This window comes from Oncorhynchus mykiss, chromosome 25, assembly GCF_057628025.1.
Source record: "Oncorhynchus mykiss isolate SJ-2025 chromosome 25, ASM5762802v1, whole genome shotgun sequence".
Lineage (NCBI taxonomy): Eukaryota > Metazoa > Chordata > Actinopteri > Salmoniformes > Salmonidae > Oncorhynchus > Oncorhynchus mykiss.
In genome coordinates, this window is record NC_143046.1 from 11,485,001 (window position 1) to 11,508,421 (window position 23,421).

General features: G+C 41.2%; 2 protein-coding genes across 3 annotated transcripts in view; one reads left to right on the forward strand and one right to left on the reverse strand.

The window, feature by feature from the left end:
- LOC110504367 (rho-related GTP-binding protein RhoG) overlaps positions 1 to 23,421 on the forward strand; it is a 666,992-nt gene that overhangs the window by 384,811 nt on the left and 258,760 nt on the right. The window lies entirely within an intron of this gene.
- On the reverse strand, positions 12,356 to 23,315 carry rab9b (RAB9B, member RAS oncogene family). Its single transcript, XM_021583336.3, has 3 exons — positions 23,003 to 23,315; positions 16,461 to 16,794; positions 12,356 to 14,583 (listed from the first exon to the last, which is right to left on the reverse strand). Exons 2-3 carry the CDS (start codon positions 16,608 to 16,610, stop codon positions 14,125 to 14,127), a joined length of 609 nt encoding a protein of 202 aa, XP_021439011.1. The 5' UTR covers positions 16,611 to 16,794; positions 23,003 to 23,315; the 3' UTR covers positions 12,356 to 14,124.

The following is a 23,421-nucleotide window of genomic DNA, read 5'->3' on the forward strand; positions in this document are numbered from 1 at the left end:
CAGTCAGATTACAGACACTCAGCTCCCTCCACCTGGCAGTCAGATTACAGACACTCGGCTCCCTCCACCTGGCAGTCAGACTATAGATACACTCAGCTCCCTCCACCTGGCAGTCAGACTATAGAAACACTCAGCTCCCTCCACCTGGCAGTCAGATTACAGACACTCAGCTCCCTCCACCTGGCAGTCAGACTATAGAAACACTTAGCTCCCTCTACCTGGCAGTCAGACTATAGATACACTCAGCTCCCTCCACCTGGCAGTCAGACTATAGAAACACTCAGCTCCCTCCACCTGGCAGTCAGATTACAGACACTCAGCTCCCTCCACCTGGCAGTCAGACTATAGAAACACTTAGCTCCCTCCACCTGGCAGTCAGACTATAGAAACACTCAGCTCCCTCCACCTGGCAGTCAGACTATAGAAACACTTAGCTCCCTCCACCTGGCAGTCAGACTATAGATACACTCAGCTCCCTCCACCTGGCAGTCAGACTATAGAAACACTCAGCTCCCTCCACCTGGCAGTCAGACTATAGAAACACTCAGCTCCCTCCACCTGGCAGTCAGACTATAGAAACACTCAGCTCCCTCCACCTGGCAGTCAGATTACAGACACTCGGCTCCCTCCACCTGGCAGTCAGATTACACTCACTCGGCTCCATCTCCACCTTGCAGTCAGACCGGTGGACGAGGAGGAATAAGAAGCGTAAGAGCTTCGAGCTATACAGAAGACTCCAAGACAGTTGAGGGACAATGTGCTCCCTTTACTCACATCATATCTGATAGTCTACCTCCTGACTGGCCCCCTCATTCCTCCATGGTAGCCCCTAAGAAGGATCAGTTGGAGCTGACCCCCTCATTCCTCCATGGTAACCCCTAAGAAGGATCAGTTGGAGCTGACCCCCTCATTCCTCCATGGTAACCCCTAAGAAGGATCAGTTTGAGCTGACCCCCTCATTCCTCCATGGTAACCCCTAAGAAGGATCAGTTGGAGCTGACCCCCTCATTCCTCCATGGTAACCCCTAAGAAGGATCAGTTGGAGCTGACCCCCTCATTCCTCCATGGTAACCCCTAAGAAGGATCAGTTGGAGCTGACCCCCTCATTCCTCCATGGTAGCCCCTAAGAAGGATCAGTTGGAGCTGACCCCCTCATTCCTCCATGGTAACCCCTAAGAAGGATCAGTTGGAGCTGACCCCCTCATTCCTCCATGGTAACCCCTAAGAAGGATCAGTTGGAGCTGACCCCCTCATTCCTCCATGGTAACCCCTAAGAAGGATCAGTTGGAGCTGACCCCCTCATTCCTCCATGGTAACCCCTAAGAAGGATCAGTTGGCGCTGACCCCCTCATTCCTCCATGGTAACCCCTAAGAAGGATCAGTTGGAGCTGACCCCCTCATTCCTCCATGGTAACCCCTAAGAAGGATCAGTTGGAGCTGACTCCCTCATTCTTCCATGGTAACCCCTAAGAAGGATCCGTTGGAGCTGACCCCCTCATTCCTCCATGGTAACCCCTAAGAAGGATCAGTTGGAGCTGACTCCCTCATTCCTCCATGGTAACCCATAAGAAGGATCAGTTGGAGCTGACTCCCTCATTCTTCCATGGTAACCCATAAGAAGGATCAGTTGGAGCTGACTCCCTAAACGTGAAGTGCCAGTTTCCCAGACCCAGATTAAGCCTAATCCTGGATTTAATAGCACTTTCAGTGGAGAATCATCATTGCTCTTTGCTTTTTAATCCAGGACTAAGCCTACTAATCTGGGTCCGGGAAACTGTCCCTCAAAAGATTCGTCCCTAAAATGTAAAAAAAAAAAAAACATTTGTTTTATATTGTTGTTCTTTAAGCCCACACACCTTATTGTGCCTTCTTAGTTTGTCGTTTTAGCCCAGTGGGTGGTTTAGTTTGTCTTCTTAGCCCAGTGGGTGGTTTAGTTTGTATTTTAGCCCAGTGGGTGGTTTAGTTTGGGAGCTGTTGTTGAAATTCCTGCAGAGTATACATCTACTTCCTCCTGCTTTGGATCTAGCTAGTCATTTTAGGACCAGGCCAGATTTATTGTCAGGCTATTATTCCACGTTAAAATACAACTTCTTTGTATTTATTGCAGATTATCTGAATCAAGCTAAACATAGACTGTGAAGTAAGTACGACGAAGTTCTTTCAAGTGTTGGAGCCATACGTGGGCTCTGCAGTACTATGAAGTTGTTTCAAGTGTTGGAGCCATACGTGGGCTCTGCAGTACTATGAAGTTGTTTCCTGTTAATGTATGTTTACATAACTTACATAACTCCAGTTTAAATGCATAGTAAATGACTTGTACACGGTGGGGGCGTGTTGGTTGGGAGTTGGGCTTCTAAAAGAAGAACCACATACAAGTCCGTTCCTGTATTTGGTATGTTTCCTGTTTGGTTTTATTGTTGTACAGTATTGGATAGTATTCACACCTACATCAATCTGACTGCATCCCATATGGCAACCGATTCCCTATAAAGTGCCATCATTTTGACCAGGGGCCATAGGGCCGATTCCCTAATATAGTGCCATCATTTTGACCAGGGGCCATAGGGCCGATTCCCTATATAGTGTCATCATTTTGACCAGGGGCCATAGGGCCGATTCCCTATATAGTGCATTCATTTTGACCAGGGGCCATAGGGCCGATTCCCTATATAGTGCCATCATTTTGACCAGGGGCCATAGGGCCGATTCCCTATATAGTGCCATCATTTTGACCAGGGGCCATAGGGCCGATTCCCTATATAGTGCCATCATTTTGACCAGGGGCCATAAGGCCGATTCCCTATATAGTGCCATCATTTTGACCAGGGGCCACAGGGCCGATTCCCTATATAGTGCCATCATTTTGACCAGGGGCCACAGGGCCAATTCCCTATAAAGTGCCATCATTTTGACCAGGGGCCACAGGGCCAATTCCCTATATAGTTCCATCATTTTGACCAGGGGCCATAGGGCCGATTCCCTATATAGTGCCATCATTTTGACCAGGGGCCACAGGGCCAATTCCCTATATAGTGCCATCATTTTGACCAGGGGCCATAGGGCCGATTCCCTATATAGTGCCATCATTTTGACCAGGGGCCACAGGGCCAATTCCCTATATAGTGCCATCATTTTGACCAGGGGCCACAGGGCCAATTCCCTATATAGTGCCATCATTTTGACCAGGGGCCACAGGGCCAATTCCCTATATAGTGCCATCATTTTGACCAGGGGCCATAGGGCCGATTCCCTATATGGTGCCATCATTTTGACCAGGGGCCATAGGGCCGATTCCCTATATAGTGCCATCATTTTGACCAGGGGCCACAGGGCCAATTCCCTATATAGTGCCATCATTTTGACCAGGGGCCACAGGGCCAATTCCCTATATAGTGCCATCATTTTGACCAGGGGCCATAGGGCCGATTCCCTATAAAGGGGGATACCTAGTCAGTTGTACAACAATGTATTCAACTGAAATGTGTCTTCCTGCATTTAACCCACCCCTCTGAATGAGAGATGCGGCGGGGCTGCCTTCAATCGACCTCCACGTCTTCGGTGCCTGATGGAAGAGTGGGTTAACTGTCTTCCTCAGGGGCTGAACAACAGATTTTTATCTTGTCAGCTTGGGGATTCAGATCTAGAAACCGTCCAGTTACTGGCCCAATGCTCTAACCACTAGGCTACCTACTATATAGTGGGGCCATGGGGCTCTGGTCAAAAGTAGTGCACTATATATTGTATTAAATCGGGGGCCATTTGGGAAGCAGCTCTGTAAAGGGACAGTCTTAAGCTCCACAGGGCAACGAGGGGAAGAGTGGTTTTAACGAAGTTTTGATATTGGATTTGCAACAAGCAATCAACACATATATAGTTATATTCCTGCATCACAACTGTATGATAGTTCTACATCTCTTACTCAGCTCAAAGCAGACTAAACACTTGGGTGGAGTTTACATGATTTCAGTCAGTTGGTACAGTATTATTTCAGGAATTCAAATGAATGCCATTTACAATGTACATTAACCATGTCTTTGTGTACTCCAAAGGAAACGGAGTACATTGAAAAACAAACACAGGGTCATCAGCATTGGTTAGTGGGGATGAGACAAGACGGGTGAGACAAGACGGGTGAGACAAGACGGGTGAGACAAGACGGTGAGGAGACAAGAACTGTCTGTTAAAACAGAGTGTGAAAGATTTAACACATTCTCAGGGGTATAGTTTAACTAGCAGTAAAATGTGACGTCTGACTTTAAGAAATATAGTATAGTTAACTGTTAAAACAAGACATTCACGTGTCAGTTAATACGTCTCTTCTGTTACGTACCATGACCTGGAACATGATAAATAGTTATTTTGTTTAAACTGTTTTTCCTAAATACCACGGGCCGAGTAAAAATCAACACCTTCAATAGATACAGATGTAACATGAGAACAGAGTCAACATAACCCAATGCTGAAGTTTCATTGAATGTCTGGCTCTTTCCCAGTGGACCCCTCTGCTGTACCAGACAGTCATGTCATTTGAATTGAGAGGCAGATTAGTTATGTTTGTGTGTTTTTATAAAGTCCTGATTAGATTGGTAAAAGTGAAGATACAAAAGATGTGTAACTTTCCAGAACAGGGCCCAGGCGGAAGACCGGCAAGGCAGCAGGGCTGAGAAACAAACATCACTCTTCCTTAGTGAAACACCAACCCAAACACACGTTACATGGTAGAAAACACACAGTAAATATCAGAACAAATGCACTTCTGAAAAGAGAAATGGATCTGCCGCTTGCCAAACAAAAACTGGCTTCTCTACAGGGAATGCGCTTTATTGACAAAGAACATTATATCCTTAACATTAAAGTGTCAAGAGAGACCGAAAAAATGAAAGGATCTCACAAAAAAGGGATGTACCGTAGTGGGTAAGGGATGAAATTACAGCCGGTGTCTCCTACAACTCTCACACACAGGCTTTCTAGGAAGTGTTAGTCCTATAGGATATTTGGAGAGAATACCGGATCATCTGGAATACAGCCGTGGACAAAAGTTGAGAATGACACAAATATTAATATCCACAAAGTTTGCAGCTTCAGTGTCTTTAGATATTTTAGTCAGATGTTACTATGGAATACTGAAGTGTAATTACAAGCATTTCATAAGTGTCAAAGGCTTTTATTGACAATTACATGAAGTTGATGCAAAGAGTCAATATTTTCAGTGTTGACCCTTCTTTTTCAAGACCTCTGCCATCCACCCCGGCATGCTGGCAATTAACTTCTGGGCCACATCCTGACTGATGGCAGCCCATTCTTGCATAATCAATGCTTGGAGTTCGTCAGAATTTGTGGGTTTTTGTTTGTCCACCCACCTCTTCAGGATTGACCACAAATTCTCAATGGGATTAAGGTCTGGGGAGTGTCCAGACCAAATATCGATGTTTTGTTCCCCGAGCCACTTAGTTATCACTTTTGCCTTATGGCAAGGTGCTCCATCATGCTGGAAAAGGCATTGTTTGTCACCAAACTGTTCCTGGATGGTTGGGAGAAGTTGCTCTCGGAGGATATGTTGGTACCATTCTTTATTCATGGCTGTGTTCTTAGGCAAAATTGTGAGAGAGCCCACTCCCTTGGCTGAGAAGCAACCCCACACATGAATGGTCTCAGGATGCTTTACTGTTGGCATGACACAGGACTGATGATAGAGCTCACCTTGTCTTCTCCGGACAAGCTTTTTTCCGGATGCCCTAAACAATCGAAAAGGGGATTCATCAGAGAAATTGACTTTACCCCAGTCCTCAGCAGTCCAATCATTGTACCTTTTGCAGAATATGTCTGTCCCTGATGTTTTTCCTGGAGAGAATCTTACTGGCAGCAATATCCTTGCCTGTGAAGCCCTTTTTGTGCAAAGCAATGATGACGGCACGTGTTTCCTTGCAGGTAACCATGGTTGATAGAGGAAGAACAATGATTCCAAGCACCACCCTCCTTTTGAAGCTTCCAGTCTGTTATTCGAACTCAATCAGCATGACAGGGTGATCTCCAGCCTTGTCCTAGTCAACAATCACACCTGTGTTAACGAGAGAATCACTGACATGATGTCAGCTGGTCCTTTTGTGGCAGGGCTAAAATGTTTTTGGGGGATTCCGTTAATTTGCATGGCAAAGAAGGACTTTGCAATTAATTGCAATTCATCTGATCACTCTTCATAACATTCTGGAGTATATGCAAATTGCCATCACATAAACTGAGGCAGCAGACTTTGTGAAAATGAAAATTTGTGTCATTCTCAAAACTTTTGGCCACAACCGTAGATACCTCATATGTACCCAGTGTTAACAGATACGACAGAACAGAAACATCTTTCCCTTTGGGAGAAAATCAAAGAAAATGTAGTTCCTTTGTGCAGTAAACATTTTTCCTGGTACAGTAATGTGTGTAATCACTGTTGTCAGTTCTTAAACTGAACTGGGGAAAAGGCCAGCTTCACTTGGAGGTCTATGTCAGTGTATTAAATTATACTATATTCCATCAGTCAGTCAACAGACCAGGTCTATGTCATTATATTATATTATACCAGTCAGTCAACAGACCAGGTCTATGTCATTATATTATATTATACCAGTCAGTCAACAGACCAGGTCTATGTCATTATATTATATTATACCAGTCAACAGACCAGGTCTATGTCATTATATTATATTATACCAGTCAACAGACCAGGTCTATGTCATTATATTATATTATACCAGTCAACAGACCAGGTCTATGTCATTATATTATATTATACCAGTCAGTCAACAGACCAGGTCTATGTCATTATATTATATTATACCAGTCAGTCAACAGACCAGGTCTATGTCATTATATTATATTATACCAGTCAGTCAACAGACCAGGTCTATGTCATTATATTATATTATACCAGTCAGTCAACAGACCAGGTCTATGTCATTATATTATATTATACCAGTCAGTCAGACCAGGTCTATGTCATTATATTATATTATACCAGTCAGTCAACAGACCAGGTCTATGTCATTATATTATATTATACCAGTCAACAGACCAGGTCTATGTCATTATATTATATTATACCAGTCAGTCAACAGACCAGGTCTATGTCATTATATTATATTATACCAGTCAGTCAACAGACCAGGTCTATGTCATTATATTATATTATACCAGTCAGTCAACAGACCAGGTCTATGTCATTATATTATATTATACCAGTCAGTCAGACCAGGTCTATGTCATTATATTATACCAGTCAGTCAACAGACCAGGTCTATGTCATTATATTATATTATACCAGTCAGTCAACAGACCAGGTCTATGTCATTATATTATATTATACCAGTCAGTCAACAGACCAGGTCTATGTCATTATATTATATTATACCAGTCAGTCAACAGACCAGGTCTATGTCATTATATTATATTATACCAGTCAGTCAACAGACCAGGTCTATGTCATTATATTATATTATACCAGTCAGTCAGACCAGGTCTATGTCATTATATTATATTATACCAGTCAGTCAGACCAGGTCTATGTCATTATATTATATTATACCAGTCAGTCAACAGACCAGGTCTATGTCATTATATTATATTATACCAGTCAGTCAACAGACCAGGTCTATGTCATTATATTATATTATACCAGTCAGTCAACAGACCAGGTCTATGTCATTATATTATATTATACCAGTCAGTCAGACCAGGTCTATGTCATTATATTATATTATACCAGTCAGTCAGACCAGGTCTATGTCATTATATTATATTATACCAGTCAGTCAACAGACCAGGTCTATGTCATTATATTATATTATACCAGTCAGTCAGACCAGGTCTATGTCATTACATTATATTATACCAGTCAACAGACCAGGTCTATGTCATTACATTATATTATACCAGTCAACAGACCAGGTCTATGTCATTACATTATATTATACCAGTCAACAGACCAGGTCTATGTCATTACATTATATTATACCAGTCAACAGACCAGGTCTATGTCATTATATTATATTATACCAGTCAGTCAACAGACCAGGTCTATGTCATTACATTATATTATACCAGTCAGTCAACAGACCAGGTCTATGTCATTATATTATATTATACCAGTCAGTCAACAGACCAGGTCTATGTCATTATATTATATTATACCAGTCAGTCAACAGACCAGGTCTATGTCATTATATTATATTATACCAGTCAGTCAGACCAGGTCTATGTCATTATATTATATTATACCAGTCAGTCAGACCAGGTCTATGTCATTATATTATATTATACCAGTCAGTCAACAGACCAGGTCTATGTCATTATATTATATTATACCAGTCAGTCAACAGACCAGGTCTATGTCATTATATTATATTATACCAGTCAGTCAGCAGACCAGGTCTATGTCATTATATTATATTATACCAGTCAGTCAACAGACCAGGTCTATGTCATTATATTATATTATATCAGTCAACAGACCAGGTCTATGTCATTACATTATATTATACCAGTCAACAGACCAGGTCTATGTCATTATATTATATTATACCAGTCAGTCAACAGACCAGGTCTATGTCATTATATTATATTATACCAGTCAGTCAACAGACCAGGTCTATGTCATTATATTATATTATACCAGTCAGTCAACAGACCAGGTCTATGTCATTATATTATATTATACCAGTCAGTCAACAGACCAGGTCTATGTCATTATATTATATTATACCAGTCAGTCAACAGACCAGGTCTATGTCATTATATTATATTATACCAGTCAGTCAACAGACCAGGTCTATGTCATTATATTATATTATACCAGTCAGTCAACAGACCAGGTCTATGTCATTATATTATATTATACCAGTCAGTCAACAGACCAGGTCTATGTCATTATATTATATTATACCAGTCAGTCAACAGACCAGGTCTATGTCATTACATTATATTATACCAGTCAACAGACCAGGTCTATGTCATTACATTATATTATATCAGTCAACAGACCAGGTCTATGTCATTATATTATATTATACCAGTCAACAGACCAGGTCTATGTCATTATATTATATTATACCAGTCAGTCAACAGACCAGGTCTATGTCATTACATTATATTATATCAGTCAACAGACCAGGTCTATGTCATTATATTATATTATACCAGTCAACAGACCAGGTCTATGTCATTATATTATATTATACCAGTCAGTCAACAGACCAGGTCTATGTCATTACATTATATTATACCAGTCAGTCAACAGACCAGGTCTATGTCATTATATTATATTATACCAGTCAACAGACCAGGTCTATGTCATTATATTATATTATACCAGTCAGTCAGTCAGACCAGGTCTATGTCATTATATTATATTATACCAGTCAGTCAACAGACCAGGTCTATGTCATTATATTATATTATACCAGTCAACAGACCAGGTCTATGTCATTATATTATATTATACCAGTCAGTCAGTCAGACCAGGTCTATGTCATTATATTATATTATACCAGTCAACAGACCAGGTCTATGTCATTATATTATATTATACCAGTCAGTCAGTCAGACCAGGTCTATGTCATTATATTATATTATACCAGTCAGTCAACAGACCAGGTCTATGTCATTACATTATATTATATCAGTCAACAGACCAGGTCTATGTCATTATATTATATTATACCAGTCAACAGACCAGGTCTATGTCATTATATTATATTATACCAGTCAGTCAGTCAGACCAGGTCTATGTCATTATATTATATTATACCAGTCAGTCAACAGACCAGGTCTATGTCATTACATTATATTATACCAGTCAGTCAGCAGACCAGGTCTATGTCATTATATTATATTATACCAGTCAGTCAGACCAGGTCTATGTCATTATATTATATTATACCAGTCAGTCAGACCAGGTCTATGTCATTATATTATATTATACCAGTCAGTCAACAGACCAGGTCTATGTCATTATATTATATTATACCAGTCAGTCAACAGACCAGGTCTATGTCATTATATTATATTATACCAGTCAACAGACCAGGTCTATGTCATTATATTATATTATACCAGTCAGTCAGACCAGGTCTATGTCATTATATTATATTATACCAGTCAGTCAACAGACCAGGTCTATGTCATTATATTATATTATACCAGTCAGTCAACAGACCAGGTCTATGTCATTACATTATATTATACCAGTCAGTCAACAGACCAGGTCTATGTCATTATATTATACCAGTCAACAGACCAGGTCTATGTCATTACATTATATTATACCAGTCAACAGACCAGGTCTATGTCATTATATTATATTATACCAGTCAGTCAACAGACCAGGTCTATGTCATTACATTATATTATACCAGTCAGTCAGCAGACCAGGTCTATGTCATTATATTATATTATACCAGTCAACAGACCAGGTCTATGTCATTATATTATATTATACCAGTCAGTCAACAGACCAGGTCTATGTCATTATATTATATTATACCAGTCAACAGACCAGGTCTATGTCATTATATTATATTATACCAGTCAACAGACCAGGTCTATGTCATTATATTATATTATACCAGTCAGTCAACAGACCAGGTCTATGTCATTATATTATATTATACCAGTCAACAGACCAGGTCTATGTCATTATATTATATTATACCAGTCAGTCAGACCAGGTCTATGTCATTATATTATATTATACCAGTCAGTCAACAGACCAGGTCTATGTCATTATATTATATTATACCAGTCAGTCAACAGACCAGGTCTATGTCATTACATTATATTATACCAGTCAACAGACCAGGTCTATGTCATTATATTATATTATACCAGTCAGTCAACAGACCAGGTCTATGTCATTATATTATATTATACCAGTCAGTCAACAGACCAGGTCTATGTCATTATATTATATTATACCAGTCAGTCAGACCAGGTCTATGTCATTATATTATATTATACCAGTCAGTCAACAGACCAGGTCTATGTCATTACATTATATTATACCAGTCAACAGACCAGGTCTATGTCATTATATTATATTATACCAGTCAACAGACCAGGTCTATGTCATTATATTATATTATACCAGTCAACAGACCAGGTCTATGTCATTACATTATATTATATCAGTCAACAGACCAGGTCTATGTCATTACATTATATTATACCAGTCAACAGACCAGGTCTATGTCATTATATTATATTATACCAGTCAGTCAACAGACCAGGTCTATGTCATTACATTATATTATACCAGTCAGTCAACAGACCAGGTCTATGTCATTATATTATATTATACCAGTCAGTCAGACCAGGTCTATGTCATTATATTATATTATACCAGTCAGTCAACAGACCAGGTCTATGTCATTACATTATATTATACCAGTCAGTCAACAGACCAGGTCTATGTCATTATATTATATTATACCAGTCAGTCAGACCAGGTCTATGTCATTATATTATATTATACCAGTCAGTCAGACCAGGTCTATGTCATTATATTATATTATACCAGTCAGTCAGCAGACCAGGTCTATGTCATTATATTATATTATACCAGTCAGTCAACAGACCAGGTCTATGTCATTATATTATATTATACCAGTCAGTCAACAGACCAGGTCTATGTCATTATATTATATTATACCAGTCAGTCAGACCAGGTCTATGTCATTATATTATATTATACCAGTCAACAGACCAGGTCTATGTCATTATATTATATTATACCAGTCAGTCAGACCAGGTCTATGTCATTATATTATATTATACCAGTCAACAGACCAGGTCTATGTCATTATATTATATTATACCAGTCAGTCAACAGACCAGGTCTATGTCATTATATTATATTATACCAGTCAGTCAACAGACCAGGTCTATGTCATTATATTATATTATACCAGTCAGTCAGTCAGACCAGGTCTATGTCATTATATTATATTATACCAGTCAACAGACCAGGTCTATGTCATTATATTATATTATACCAGTCAGTCAACAGACCAGGTCTATGTCATTATATTATATTATACCAGTCAGTCAGCAGACCAGGTCTATGTCATTACATTATATTATATCAGTCAACAGACCAGGTCTATGTCATTATATTATATTATATCAGTCAGTCAGACCAGGTCTATGTCATTATATTATATTATACCAGTCAGTCAACAGACCAGGTCTATGTCATTATATTATATTATACCAGTCAGTCAGACCAGGTCTATGTCATTACATTATATTATACCAGTCAACAGACCAGGTCTATGTCATTATATTATATTATACCAGTCAACAGACCAGGTCTATGTCATTATATTATATTATACCAGTCAGTCAGCAGACCAGGTCTATGTCATTATATTATATTATACCAGTCAGTCAACAGACCAGGTCTATGTCATTATATTATATTATACCAGTCAACAGACCAGGTCTATGTCATTATATTATATTATACCAGTCAGTCAGACCAGGTCTATGTCATTATATTATATTATACCAGTCAGCAGACCAGGTCTATGTCATTATATTATATTATACCAGTCAGTCAACAGACCAGGTCTATGTCATTATATTATATTATACCAGTCAGTCAACAGACCAGGTCTATGTCATTATATTATATTATACCAGTCAGTCAACAGACCAGGTCTATGTCATTATATTATATTATACCAGTCAGTCAACAGACCAGGTCTATGTCATTATATTATATTATACCAGTCAGTCAACAGACCAGGTCTATGTCATTATATTATATTATACCAGTCAGTCAACAGACCAGGTCTATGTCATTATATTATATTATACCAGTCAGTCAACAGACCAGGTCTATGTCATTATATTATATTATACCAGTCAGTCAGACCAGGTCTATGTCATTATATTATATTATACCAGTCAGTCAGACCAGGTCTATGTCATTATATTATATTATACCAGTCAGTCAACAGACCAGGTCTATGTCATTATATTATATTATACCAGTCAGTCAGCAGACCAGGTCTATGTCATTATATTATATTATACCAGTCAGTCAACAGACCAGGTCTATGTCCGAATCATGTTCTGGTCAGAGTATCTGTGAGATCTGACAGGGTGATGGTCATGTTCTGGTCAGAGTATCTGTGAGATCTGACAGGGTGATGGTCATGTTCTGGTCAGAGTATCTGTGAGATCTGACAGGGTGATGGTCATATTCTGGTCAGAGTATCTGTGAGATCTGACAGGGTGATGGTCATGTTCTGGTCAGAGTACCTCTGAGACCTCAGAAGACAAAGAGATTAATGAATGAGCATGTTGCTGTGCCACAAGCAGCCTGTGCTCTTGGAGAGGAGTACAGAAAGGACACATGAATATTATCAGATTAAAATGACTTATGTAGGAGGGATAAGCGTAAATGGTGAAAACACTTCACATGGCAGGTACATGAAGCTGGCTGGATGTAGAACAGGGCAGGTACATGAAGCTGGCTGGATGTAGAACAGGGCAGGTACATGAAGCTGGCTGGATGTAGAACAGGGCAGGTACATGAAGCTGGCTGGATGTAGAACAGGGCAGGTACATGAAGCTGGCTGGATGTAGAACAGGGCAGGTACATGAAGCTGGCTGGATGTAGAACAGGGCAGGTACATGAAGCTGGCTGGATGTAGAACAGGGCAGGTACATGAAGCTGGCTGGATGTAGAACAGGGCAGGTACATGAAGCTGGCTGGATGTAGAACAGGGCAGGTACATGAAGCTGGCTGGATGTAGAACAGGGCAGGTACATGAAGCTGGCTGGATGTAGACAGCAGTGTTGTGAGATACTGCAGAACGCAGACAGAGTTGAACAACACGGTGTACCTGTTACATTGTACCTCATTGATAACCTTTCAAAATCAGATGTATTGATTATCCAATACTCTTCCAAATCAGTCTGTGCCGACAACACAACACTATTTAAAATCAGCGGTGTTGATAATCAAGTTGTCTCAGTAGCTTGTACCTGCATCATCATCAGTGGAGAGCTCCCAGAGTGCTACAGGCTAGACAGAGAGGACTCGGGGAGGGGCTAGCTCCGACCAATCCTTTCAACCAATCAGCAGCAAGAAGAGCGCGTTACTTTACGGTTGCCGTGGAGATCGATAGTGCTACTCAACATTGTGTGGTCGATCTGATCCTCCGCCGCCAGAACCTCCAGTACCGCTGCCTCAAACGCCATTCCCACGTTCGTATCGTCCTTTGCACTGGTCTCGAAGTAGGGACAACAGCCGTTCTCCTCGCACCAGGCCTGAGCCTCGTCCTCCCCCACCTCCCTCCCCTCTTTGTCCACCTTGTTGCCCAGAACAACGAAGGGGAACCTCTTTGGGTCTCGTACGTCAGAGTAAAACATGAACTCTTTCTTCCAGCTGGCCAGGTTCTGGAAGCTGTGCAGGTCGTCTACAGCGAAGGTGAGGAGGCAGCAGTCGGCGCCACGGTAGAACGGCGTCCTCAGGGACTTGAAGCGCTCCTGACCCGCCGTGTCCCAGATCTGAAGGGTCACCAGGCGCCCGTCCACCTGGAGAGAGGAAGTGAATGAAAACGTTTATTGTACCAAAGAGAAACCTTTATTGCTCCCAAAAAGGATTAGATTTGTACATAATATGCACAGCAATCATAAAGATAAAACATTAGACATGGGAGGAGGAATAAATGACAGTAACACAGCATATAATACATTAATAAAAACACATACTGTGGGGTCAAAAAGTAGTCCACTGCACTAGCCTATATAGAGAATAGGGTGCAATAAGACTATACAACAATCAAACAAATAACTGCTCAACCCCCCCCCCCCCCCCCCCCCTCTCTCCGGGAATAGAAATTCACAAACTGAATTACGTTGTCTGCTGTAGTTCTTGCTGATTAATGTATGTACATACAGTGCATTCAGAAAGTTCAGACCCCTTGACTTTTTCCACATTTGGTTACGTTACAGCCTTATTCTAAAATAGATTACATTGTCGTCGTCCCCCCTACCCCCCCCCCCCCTCAATCTAGACACAATACACCATAATGACAAATCAAAAACAGGTTTAGACATTTTTGCAGCGCAGCTATTTTCAGGTGTCTCCAGAGATGTTCAAGTCTGGGCCACTCAAGGACATTCAGATACTTTTCCCAAAGCTGCTCCTGCGTTGTCTTGGTTGTATACTTAGCGTCGTTGTCCTGTTGGAAGGTGAACCTTCGCCCAAGTCTGAGGTCCTGAGCGCTCTGGAGCAGGTTGTCATCAAGGATCTCTCTGTACTTTGCGCCATTCAATCTTTCCCTCGATCCTACCACCACCATGCTTCACCGTGGGGTTGGGGTTCACCGTAGGAATGGTGCCATCCTCCAGATGTGACGCTTGGCATTCAGGCCAAAGAGTTCAATCTTGGTTTCAACAGACCAGAGAATCTTGTTTATCATGGTCTAAGAGTCGTTAGGTGCCATTTGGCAAACTCCAAGTGGGCTTTCATGTGCCTTTTACTGACAAGCGGCTTCCATCAGGCCACTCACTCTACCATAAAAGACATGATTGGTGGAGTGCTGCAGAGATGGTTGTACTTCTGGAAGGTTCTCCACCAGAGGAACTCTGGAGCTCTGTCAGAGTGACCATCGGGTTCTTGGTCACCTCCCTGACCAAGGCCCTTCTCCCCCGATTGCTCAGTTTGGCCGGGCTGCCAGCTCTAGAAGGAGTCTTGGTGGTTCCAAGCTTCTGCCACTGTGTTCTTGGGGATCTTCCATGCTACAGACATTTTTGGCACCCTTCCCCAGATCTGTGCCTCGACACAATCCTGTCTCGGCGCTCTACGGACAATTCCTTTCGACCTCATGGCTTGGTTTTTACTCTGACATGCACTGCCAACTGGGGGACCTTATATAGACAGGTGTGTGCATTTCCAAATCATGTGCATTCAATTGAATATACCACAGGTGGACTCCAAGTTGTAGCAACATCAAGGATGATCAATGGAAACAATTTCGAGTCTCATATCAAGGGTTCTGAATACTTATGTAAATAAGTTTATAAAAGCTAAAAACCTGTGTTCTCATTATGGGGTATTGTGTGTAGATTGAGGACATTTTTGTTTAATCGATTTTAGAATAAGGCTGTAATGTAACAAAATGGTGGAAAAAGTCAAGTGGTCTGAATACTTTCTAGATGAACTGAAGGTATTTATGCACTTATGTTGTGACGCGGTGCTGTGGTTAGTTGAGATGCAATACATATCCAGAAAGGGACACAATAATTATTATTATTATTATTCAATTTCAGACAGAGCTTGGCTCCAATCTCATTGGAGGAGAAGGTCCAAGGTCCCTCCCCTTATTTTGCAGTTTGAGAATGTGGCAAGGAGATAATGTGAAGAATTTAAAACAAAATACTAATTCAGAAACTGCTCTAAATCTGACCTCCAGGTCTCTGTTGAGGAACTCGACCCCGATGGTGTGGAAGGACTGGGAGTCGAAGCGGTCCGTGACGTAGCGGTTCATTAAGGAAGACTTCCCCACGCCGCCGTCCCCCAGCAGGATCACCTTTAACAGCAGGCTCTTCCCGCTCATCACAAACCTTCCTCTGCTGCTAGGCGGTCCAGCTCACCAGGCCATTCCAGGACCAGGCCCCCTCCCTCCGCTGGCAGGCTGGCTAGCCTGGAGTCGAGGCTCCTAGACGGGTTACTGATCACTGTGACCCAGCCTCCACCTCGATGCTAGGCTACTGGGCTAGTACTAGCAGGGTCAATGCAACCTGAAGGATGAGCAGAGAGATATTTTTTTTAACTATCAAATGTTATTGGTATTTGTAAGATGTTACAGGTGCAGCGAAATGCTTATGCTCCAACAGCACATTAATGCCCAACAATACACACATCCCTGAAATGTAAAGGTAATTAAGAAATATTAGAATGAGCAACGTCAGAGTCCGGAAAATAAATATGTTTATGATGGTATGTATAGACAGTATATGAATAGAAAAGGTGTGTACAGCAGTAGTTATATAGGATGAGCCTTGACTAGAATACAGTATATACATATGAAGTGAGTAAAACAGTATGTAAGCATTAGTAAAGTGACCTGTGTTTAATGACTATGTACATAGTACAGCAGTCTTTAAGGTGCAGGATAGAGTACTGGGTGGTAGCCGGCTAGTTACAGTGACTAAGTTCAGGGCAGGGAACTGGGCGGAGGTCAGCTAGTGGTGATTATTTAACAGTCTGATGGCCTGATAGAAAATGGTTTTCCAGCTTTGACGCTCCTGTACTGTCTCCGCCTTTTAGATGAAGGGTGAACAGGACGTGACTCGGGTGGCTGAGGTCCTTGATGATCTTCTTGGCCTTCCTGTGACACCGGGTGCTGTAGAAGTCCTGGAGGGCAGGCAGTGTGCCCCCGGTGATGTTTGGGCTGAAAGCACCACCCTCTGGAGAGCCCTGCAATTGCAGACGGTGCAGTTGCCATTCCAGGTGGTGATACAGTCTGACAGGATGCTGTCAATGGTGCATCTGTAGAATTTGTGAGGTTGTTAGAGTCCAAGCCAAATTTCTTCAGCCTCCTAGACGTTGAAGAGGCGGTGTTGCGCCTTCTTCACCAAACTGTCTGTGTGGATAGACCATTTGAGGTGGTCAGTGATGTGCACCCCAAGGACCTTTAAGCTTTTCACCCTCTCCACTGGGGCTCGTCGATTTGGATGGGGGCATGCTCCTTCTGCTGTCTCCTGAAGTCCACAATCAGCTCCTTCATGTTGTTGACGTTGAGGGAGAGGTTATTTTCCTGGCACCACTCCACCAGGGCTCTCATCTCCTCCCTGTAGGCTGTCTCGTCATTGTTAGTAATTAGGTCTACTACTGTTGTGTCGTCTGCAAACTTGATTGAGTTGGAGACGTGTGGCCACGCAGTCATGGGTGAACAGAGAGTATAGGAGGGGGGCCTTTGTGGGCCCCTGTGTTGAGGATCAGCGTAGCGGAGGTGTTGTTGCCTACCTTCACCATCTGGGGGCCCGTTAGGAAGTCCAGGACCCAGTTGAATAGGGCAGTGTTCAGACCCAGGGCCCCAAAGTGATGAGCTTGGAAGGCACTATGGTGTTGAAGATAATGCTGTTCATCGACTACTGCTCTCTTACATAGGTATTCCTCTTGTCCAGATGGGATAGGGTAGTGTGCAGTGCGATGGCGATTGTGTCATCCGTGGATCTGTTGGGACAGTATGCAAATTGAAGTGGGTCGGGTAAGGTGGAGGTGATATGATCCTTAACTAGCTTCTCAAAGCACAGAAGTGAGTGCTAGGGGGCGATAGTAATTTAGTTCAGTTGCCTTCACTTTCTTGGGTACAGGAACAATGGTGGACATCTTGAAGCAAGTGGGGACAGCAAACAGGGATAGGGAGAGATTGAATGTCCGTAAACACTCCAGCCAGCTGGTCTAAACATGCTCTGAGGATGCAGACATGGATACCGTCTGGGCCGGCAGCCTTGCGAGGGGTAACACACTTAAATGTCTTACTCACGTCGGCCACGCGGCGGAGGCCCTACGTTTTCCCCGTAGTGGGCAAAAAGGTGTTTAGTTTGTCGAGAGCGTCGGTGTACGCAACGTAGCTGGTTTCCACTTTATAATCCGTGATTGTCTAAGGTCCCTGCAACATACGTCTCATGTCTGAGCCGATGAATTGCAACTCCACTGTCTCTGTACTGAAGATGTGTCTGTTTGATTGCCTTACGGGCATAGCTGGATTGTTTTACTCAGCCATGTTCCCAGTCATCTTGCCGTGGTTAAATGCAGTGGTTCGTGCTTTCAAATTTGCGTGAATGCTGCCTTTTGGCTTGGATAAGTTCTACTCGTCACAGTGGGAACAACATCCTCTATGCACTTCCTGATCAATTCAGTAACTGAGTCAGCGTATACATCAATGTTGTTTTTTTAGACAACCCAGAACATTTCCCAGTCCGCGTTATCAAAACAATCTTGAAGCATAGATTCCGATTGGTCAGACCAATGTTGAACAGTCCTTACCACGGGTATTTCCTGTATCAGTTTTTGCCTATAGGAAGGGAGAAGCAGAATGTAGGTGTGATCTGATTTGCCGAAGGGAGAGCGGGGGAGGGCCTTGTAGCCTTCCTGGAAAGGGGAATAGCAATGGTCAATAATTATTGATGAGCGAGCGATTTGCTTTATTAAAGTCCCAGCCAAAATAAATGTCGCCTCATTATATGCGGTTTACAGTTTGTACAAAGTCCAGCGTAGTTCCTCGAGAGCCGTCATGTGTTGGCTTGCGGGGGAATATAAACGGCCGTGACGATAGCCAAAGAAAATTATCTTGGTGAGGTAATGCGGTCGGCATTTGATAGTGAGGTATTCCATATCGGGAGAACAAAAGGACTTGAGTTCCTGTATGTTACCACAATCACATCATGAGTAGTTAATCATGAAAAACACACCTCCGCATCTCTCTTTCCCAGACAGTTCTTTCTTCTTGTCCATGCGATGTACGGAGAACACCGCTGGCTGTATGGCCAGGGACGGTATACCTGGAGAGAGCCATGATTCCATGAAACAGAGCATGTTACAGTCCCTGATGTCTCTCTTGAAGGAGATCCTCGCCCTGAGCGCATCTACTTTATTTTCCAGGGACTGAACATTTAAGAGTAATATACTCAGAACAGGTGGATGATATGCATGCCTTCTGAGTCGGACTCTTCTCGTCCGCGGCATCTTGGAGCAGTGGAAATGTCTCTGGGGGTACGAACAAGAGATCCAATTCAGCAAAGCCACATTTCTGGTCGAAATGCTGGTGAGGGACCACCTATCTAATATCCAAAAGTTATTTTCAGCTGTAGGTAATAATGAAAGAAATGTTCTGAACAAGTAATATAACAAACAACAAAAACTAAATACTGCAAAGTTGTGTTCATGAGAGGCCGAAGACCTAACAGCAACCTCAGAGATACATGCTGGAAGATACTGACAATGAACACAACAACTTAGGCCTAGACAAAACAACATCAAGTAGCTGTCTTTCACCAGGAGGAGAAGTGGAGAGAGAGACTAGCTAGAGACAGAACAAAAGAGAATGGTTACTAAAACTGACAAACTCAAATAGCAGCAGATTTTTTTTTAAATGTAACAAACATACTGATACAACAACAATCTCTCTTCCAAAACTCTTTGCATATGGAGCGTCATAAATCTGGAAACCTAGACTGACAACAGAACAACTATTTGGAAGTGATGTCCCTCCTGTCTGAGATGAACTAGGTGAAGAGATATGTGTAAGGTCACCAGGGTGGTTGTCCTCAGGGACACCTGATAGGGGTGAATGACTCTAAGAAGAAACTCCCCCTCTCACAAACCCAGGGATTGGTCGAGCTGGAGATTGGCAAGTCGTAAAATGTACTACTGATGAGCTAAATTTCATCTGCTGTACATCACGATCCCCATGTTGTTGATAATGTAGAGACAGGAAATAACCCTGAACCCGTGTACAGTATGGTTGAAAATCACAGGGGAGAAATAAGTATTAATGCTGCAAGTGACATGGTTCTTGATTTTACAATACAGCTTTAGTAAACTGCTTCTTATTATGCCACATGAGATATCCCAATAGATAGTTCGCTAACCCACAACAACTCAGAAGGTATCCTCCACTACCAGAGACTTTAATAACAACAAAGATGAGTCAGGAAGATGAGCACTCGACTGACTCAGGAACACATGACAACAACAACAACAAAAAGGTCCCACCATAATTCGTCTAAGATTAGGATCTGTATTTATCTATGTCATAATTATTGTTATGTTTATTGATAAGATATGAAGCATTTTTACGCAATGCAAAAATTCTCATTACCGCAATAGTTTTGGAAGTCCAAAAAAGTCAAACAAGTCAATTTATTTAAAAAAAACATGTTTTTACATTCCTCACCTAATAAAAAGGCCTGAGTTAAAACATGACACTGAAATCAAATATTTAAAATTGTATAAACATTTATTTAGCAATTTCACTCATTACCACAACAATATTTTCTGACATATTGTCACAATTACTTGTGTATGTATGTATATGTTATTTTTATGTACACAATTGGATAAACAAAAGACAAACTAAGATTAAGCCAAAATTGCAAAAGTTTACATTCGATTTTTCCTAAAAATTGGTGCATTACGGTAATGATAAGCAGGTTTTGGAGATGAAAATGCATTTTTCAGTAATGAGTGTTGCATAGTTTGCCATTGAAAAACTGTACTGAGCTCTATCAGAGATTCAGTAACCCAGTACATCATCCAACTGTCATTTGTTAATCCCAAATTATTTGCATAACACTAAAATCACAGATTTTAATGCAATTTACTAAAACACCCCTTATTAAAGCATAATGACAAAAAAAGTGACTTAAATCAACCAAAAGGTCTTTATGGGTAATATTGGCATATTAGGACATGGATGTGTTTGGTTCTAAGGTATTTTAGATGCATTTCTAAATTGAATGGGATCCTGCGAACAAATGGCATAACATGATATGCCTATATAATATCTAAATATGGACAAGCAACTGTCTTGGAATATCTAACAAAAGTATAGGTAAGTGCTTAAACAGGTACATGTCAAATTGGGGAATATCCTCCTTTAAGTGGTGGTTGCTCTTTGCTGAAAAACAAACTCCAGATTGTGGCTTTAAGTCAATTAAAATGGGGTTTATAAACCCAGATTTCTTGACTACCCCCTACTTAATCAAATTACTGTTTTACAAAAACAAATCTATACAATGAGTGTAAGCAGTGGTCCTAGTAAATAATTAACGTTACCAGTTTAACACACCCATTGACTATACGTTACAATTAGCTTATTATCATTACCAAAACTGACCCTAAAAATGGGGCAGGAATGAGAAGTGTGTTTTGTAATGACAGGCCCTTAACTCAATCTACCAGTGATAGGGGACAGCCATTATGACTCAAAACAATTGGCCACATCAGTAAAGCCCCTTCATGCCTCCATGTTGGTAAGGTCTTTAAGGGTCTAAGTTTTTTTAGTCATTAGGGTAATGAGATGGTTAAGTGTCATAAAGACGGTGTTTGAGAATAAGATTCTCCTTCTGAAGGCATATAAAAAAGGTTACATTTGATTTTTTATAAAAAAAAATGTGAATAAATTAAATTAACTTGCGCTCATCTAAGGACTGCTCCTTCTGACGCATCATGGGGAATACAAATTCACTTTAAACAAAGTTTTTACAGCGACTTCAAAAAGTGTTATTGTAAATGAGAAACATGTGCGAAGACACTGTTTTTAAATCAACAAATATTAGATTAATGTAAACTTCTATTAACGTATACAATTTTATGATTTATGGACAAACTACAGCAAAATATGTTGTAATTTATTCAAATAAATTAGCTAGGTTTTTCTAAAGTAAAGTTTTATTTTTTGCATACAATTCAGGCGAAAATGTCAAATGTATATAAACATAGACACTGTGCCATAAACTAGGCATCTTAATCTTTAGATTTAGATTTTATTCTTGCAGACACAGCATGGTTTTCTAACTCAATTTGCTAGCGCCATGGATACAACTGGTTTCATGAGAATCAACCAATTAACGTAGTAGCTAACCTCAACTAACTGCTATAGTTGTTCTGATGCCATTTTATTGTAGAGAATCACATCTGCGTGTTCCCATTTCGTAAATGTATTACACGGGACATCTAGCTAGATATAGGGATGAATAGCTAGCAAATGAAATGGCGACTATATGATGATGATGATGATGATTTTAAAAAACAAAAAGCCAGACAGACTGTTACCGTTAGCAAGCTATATTTAGTGGATGGGTTGTGATGTTGACATCAATTGTTCTGAATTATTCAACTAAACTACGAATAAACAGACCGATTTGATCAAACGTGCAACATAATCAATATTACTACATGTGACTGCATTAATTTAAGGAGTAAAATCGTTTTCGTTACCTCATTCTATACCATGATATGAGTCGTGGCTTGCCCAGTTTTGCATCTGAAATGTGATGTGCTTTGAACTCGCTTGTTGGGGTTGCAGTGCGTCCCCAGTCTTTTACAGTCCAGGGTAATCGTCAGTCAAAACAGGTGCGTTTTGCAACGAAAACAATAGTTGCTATTGGACAAATGGAGGTTGTTCGGACCCGTTTAATTCAGTTTGCTTCTGTTTAAGAACCGTTTTGCAACAGAATATGCGTAATGAATACGCCCCAGAGTTCAGTCGCAACTCCTGGTCCTAAAGCCCGTATTTACCCACCCATCCCTGGTCCATTTATTTATTTTGCTGTCAAATTTGGTCCATCCTCTGTGAGTCTGGATAGCTCGACATGTTCAAATGGCCCTGATTTGACTGTATATGTTCTCTATTTTAT

Bases quoted from the DNA above. Each gene is read 5' to 3' on its own strand.
- rab9b (XM_021583336.3), bottom strand. From the start codon at position 16,610: ATGAGCGGGAAGAGCCTGCTGTTAAAGGTGATCCTGCTGGGGGACGGC. The intron at 14,584-16,460 runs GTCAGATTTAGA...TCCTCTCTCCAG, and splicing joins TCCTCAACAGAGACCTGGAG to GTGGACGGGCGCCTGGTGAC.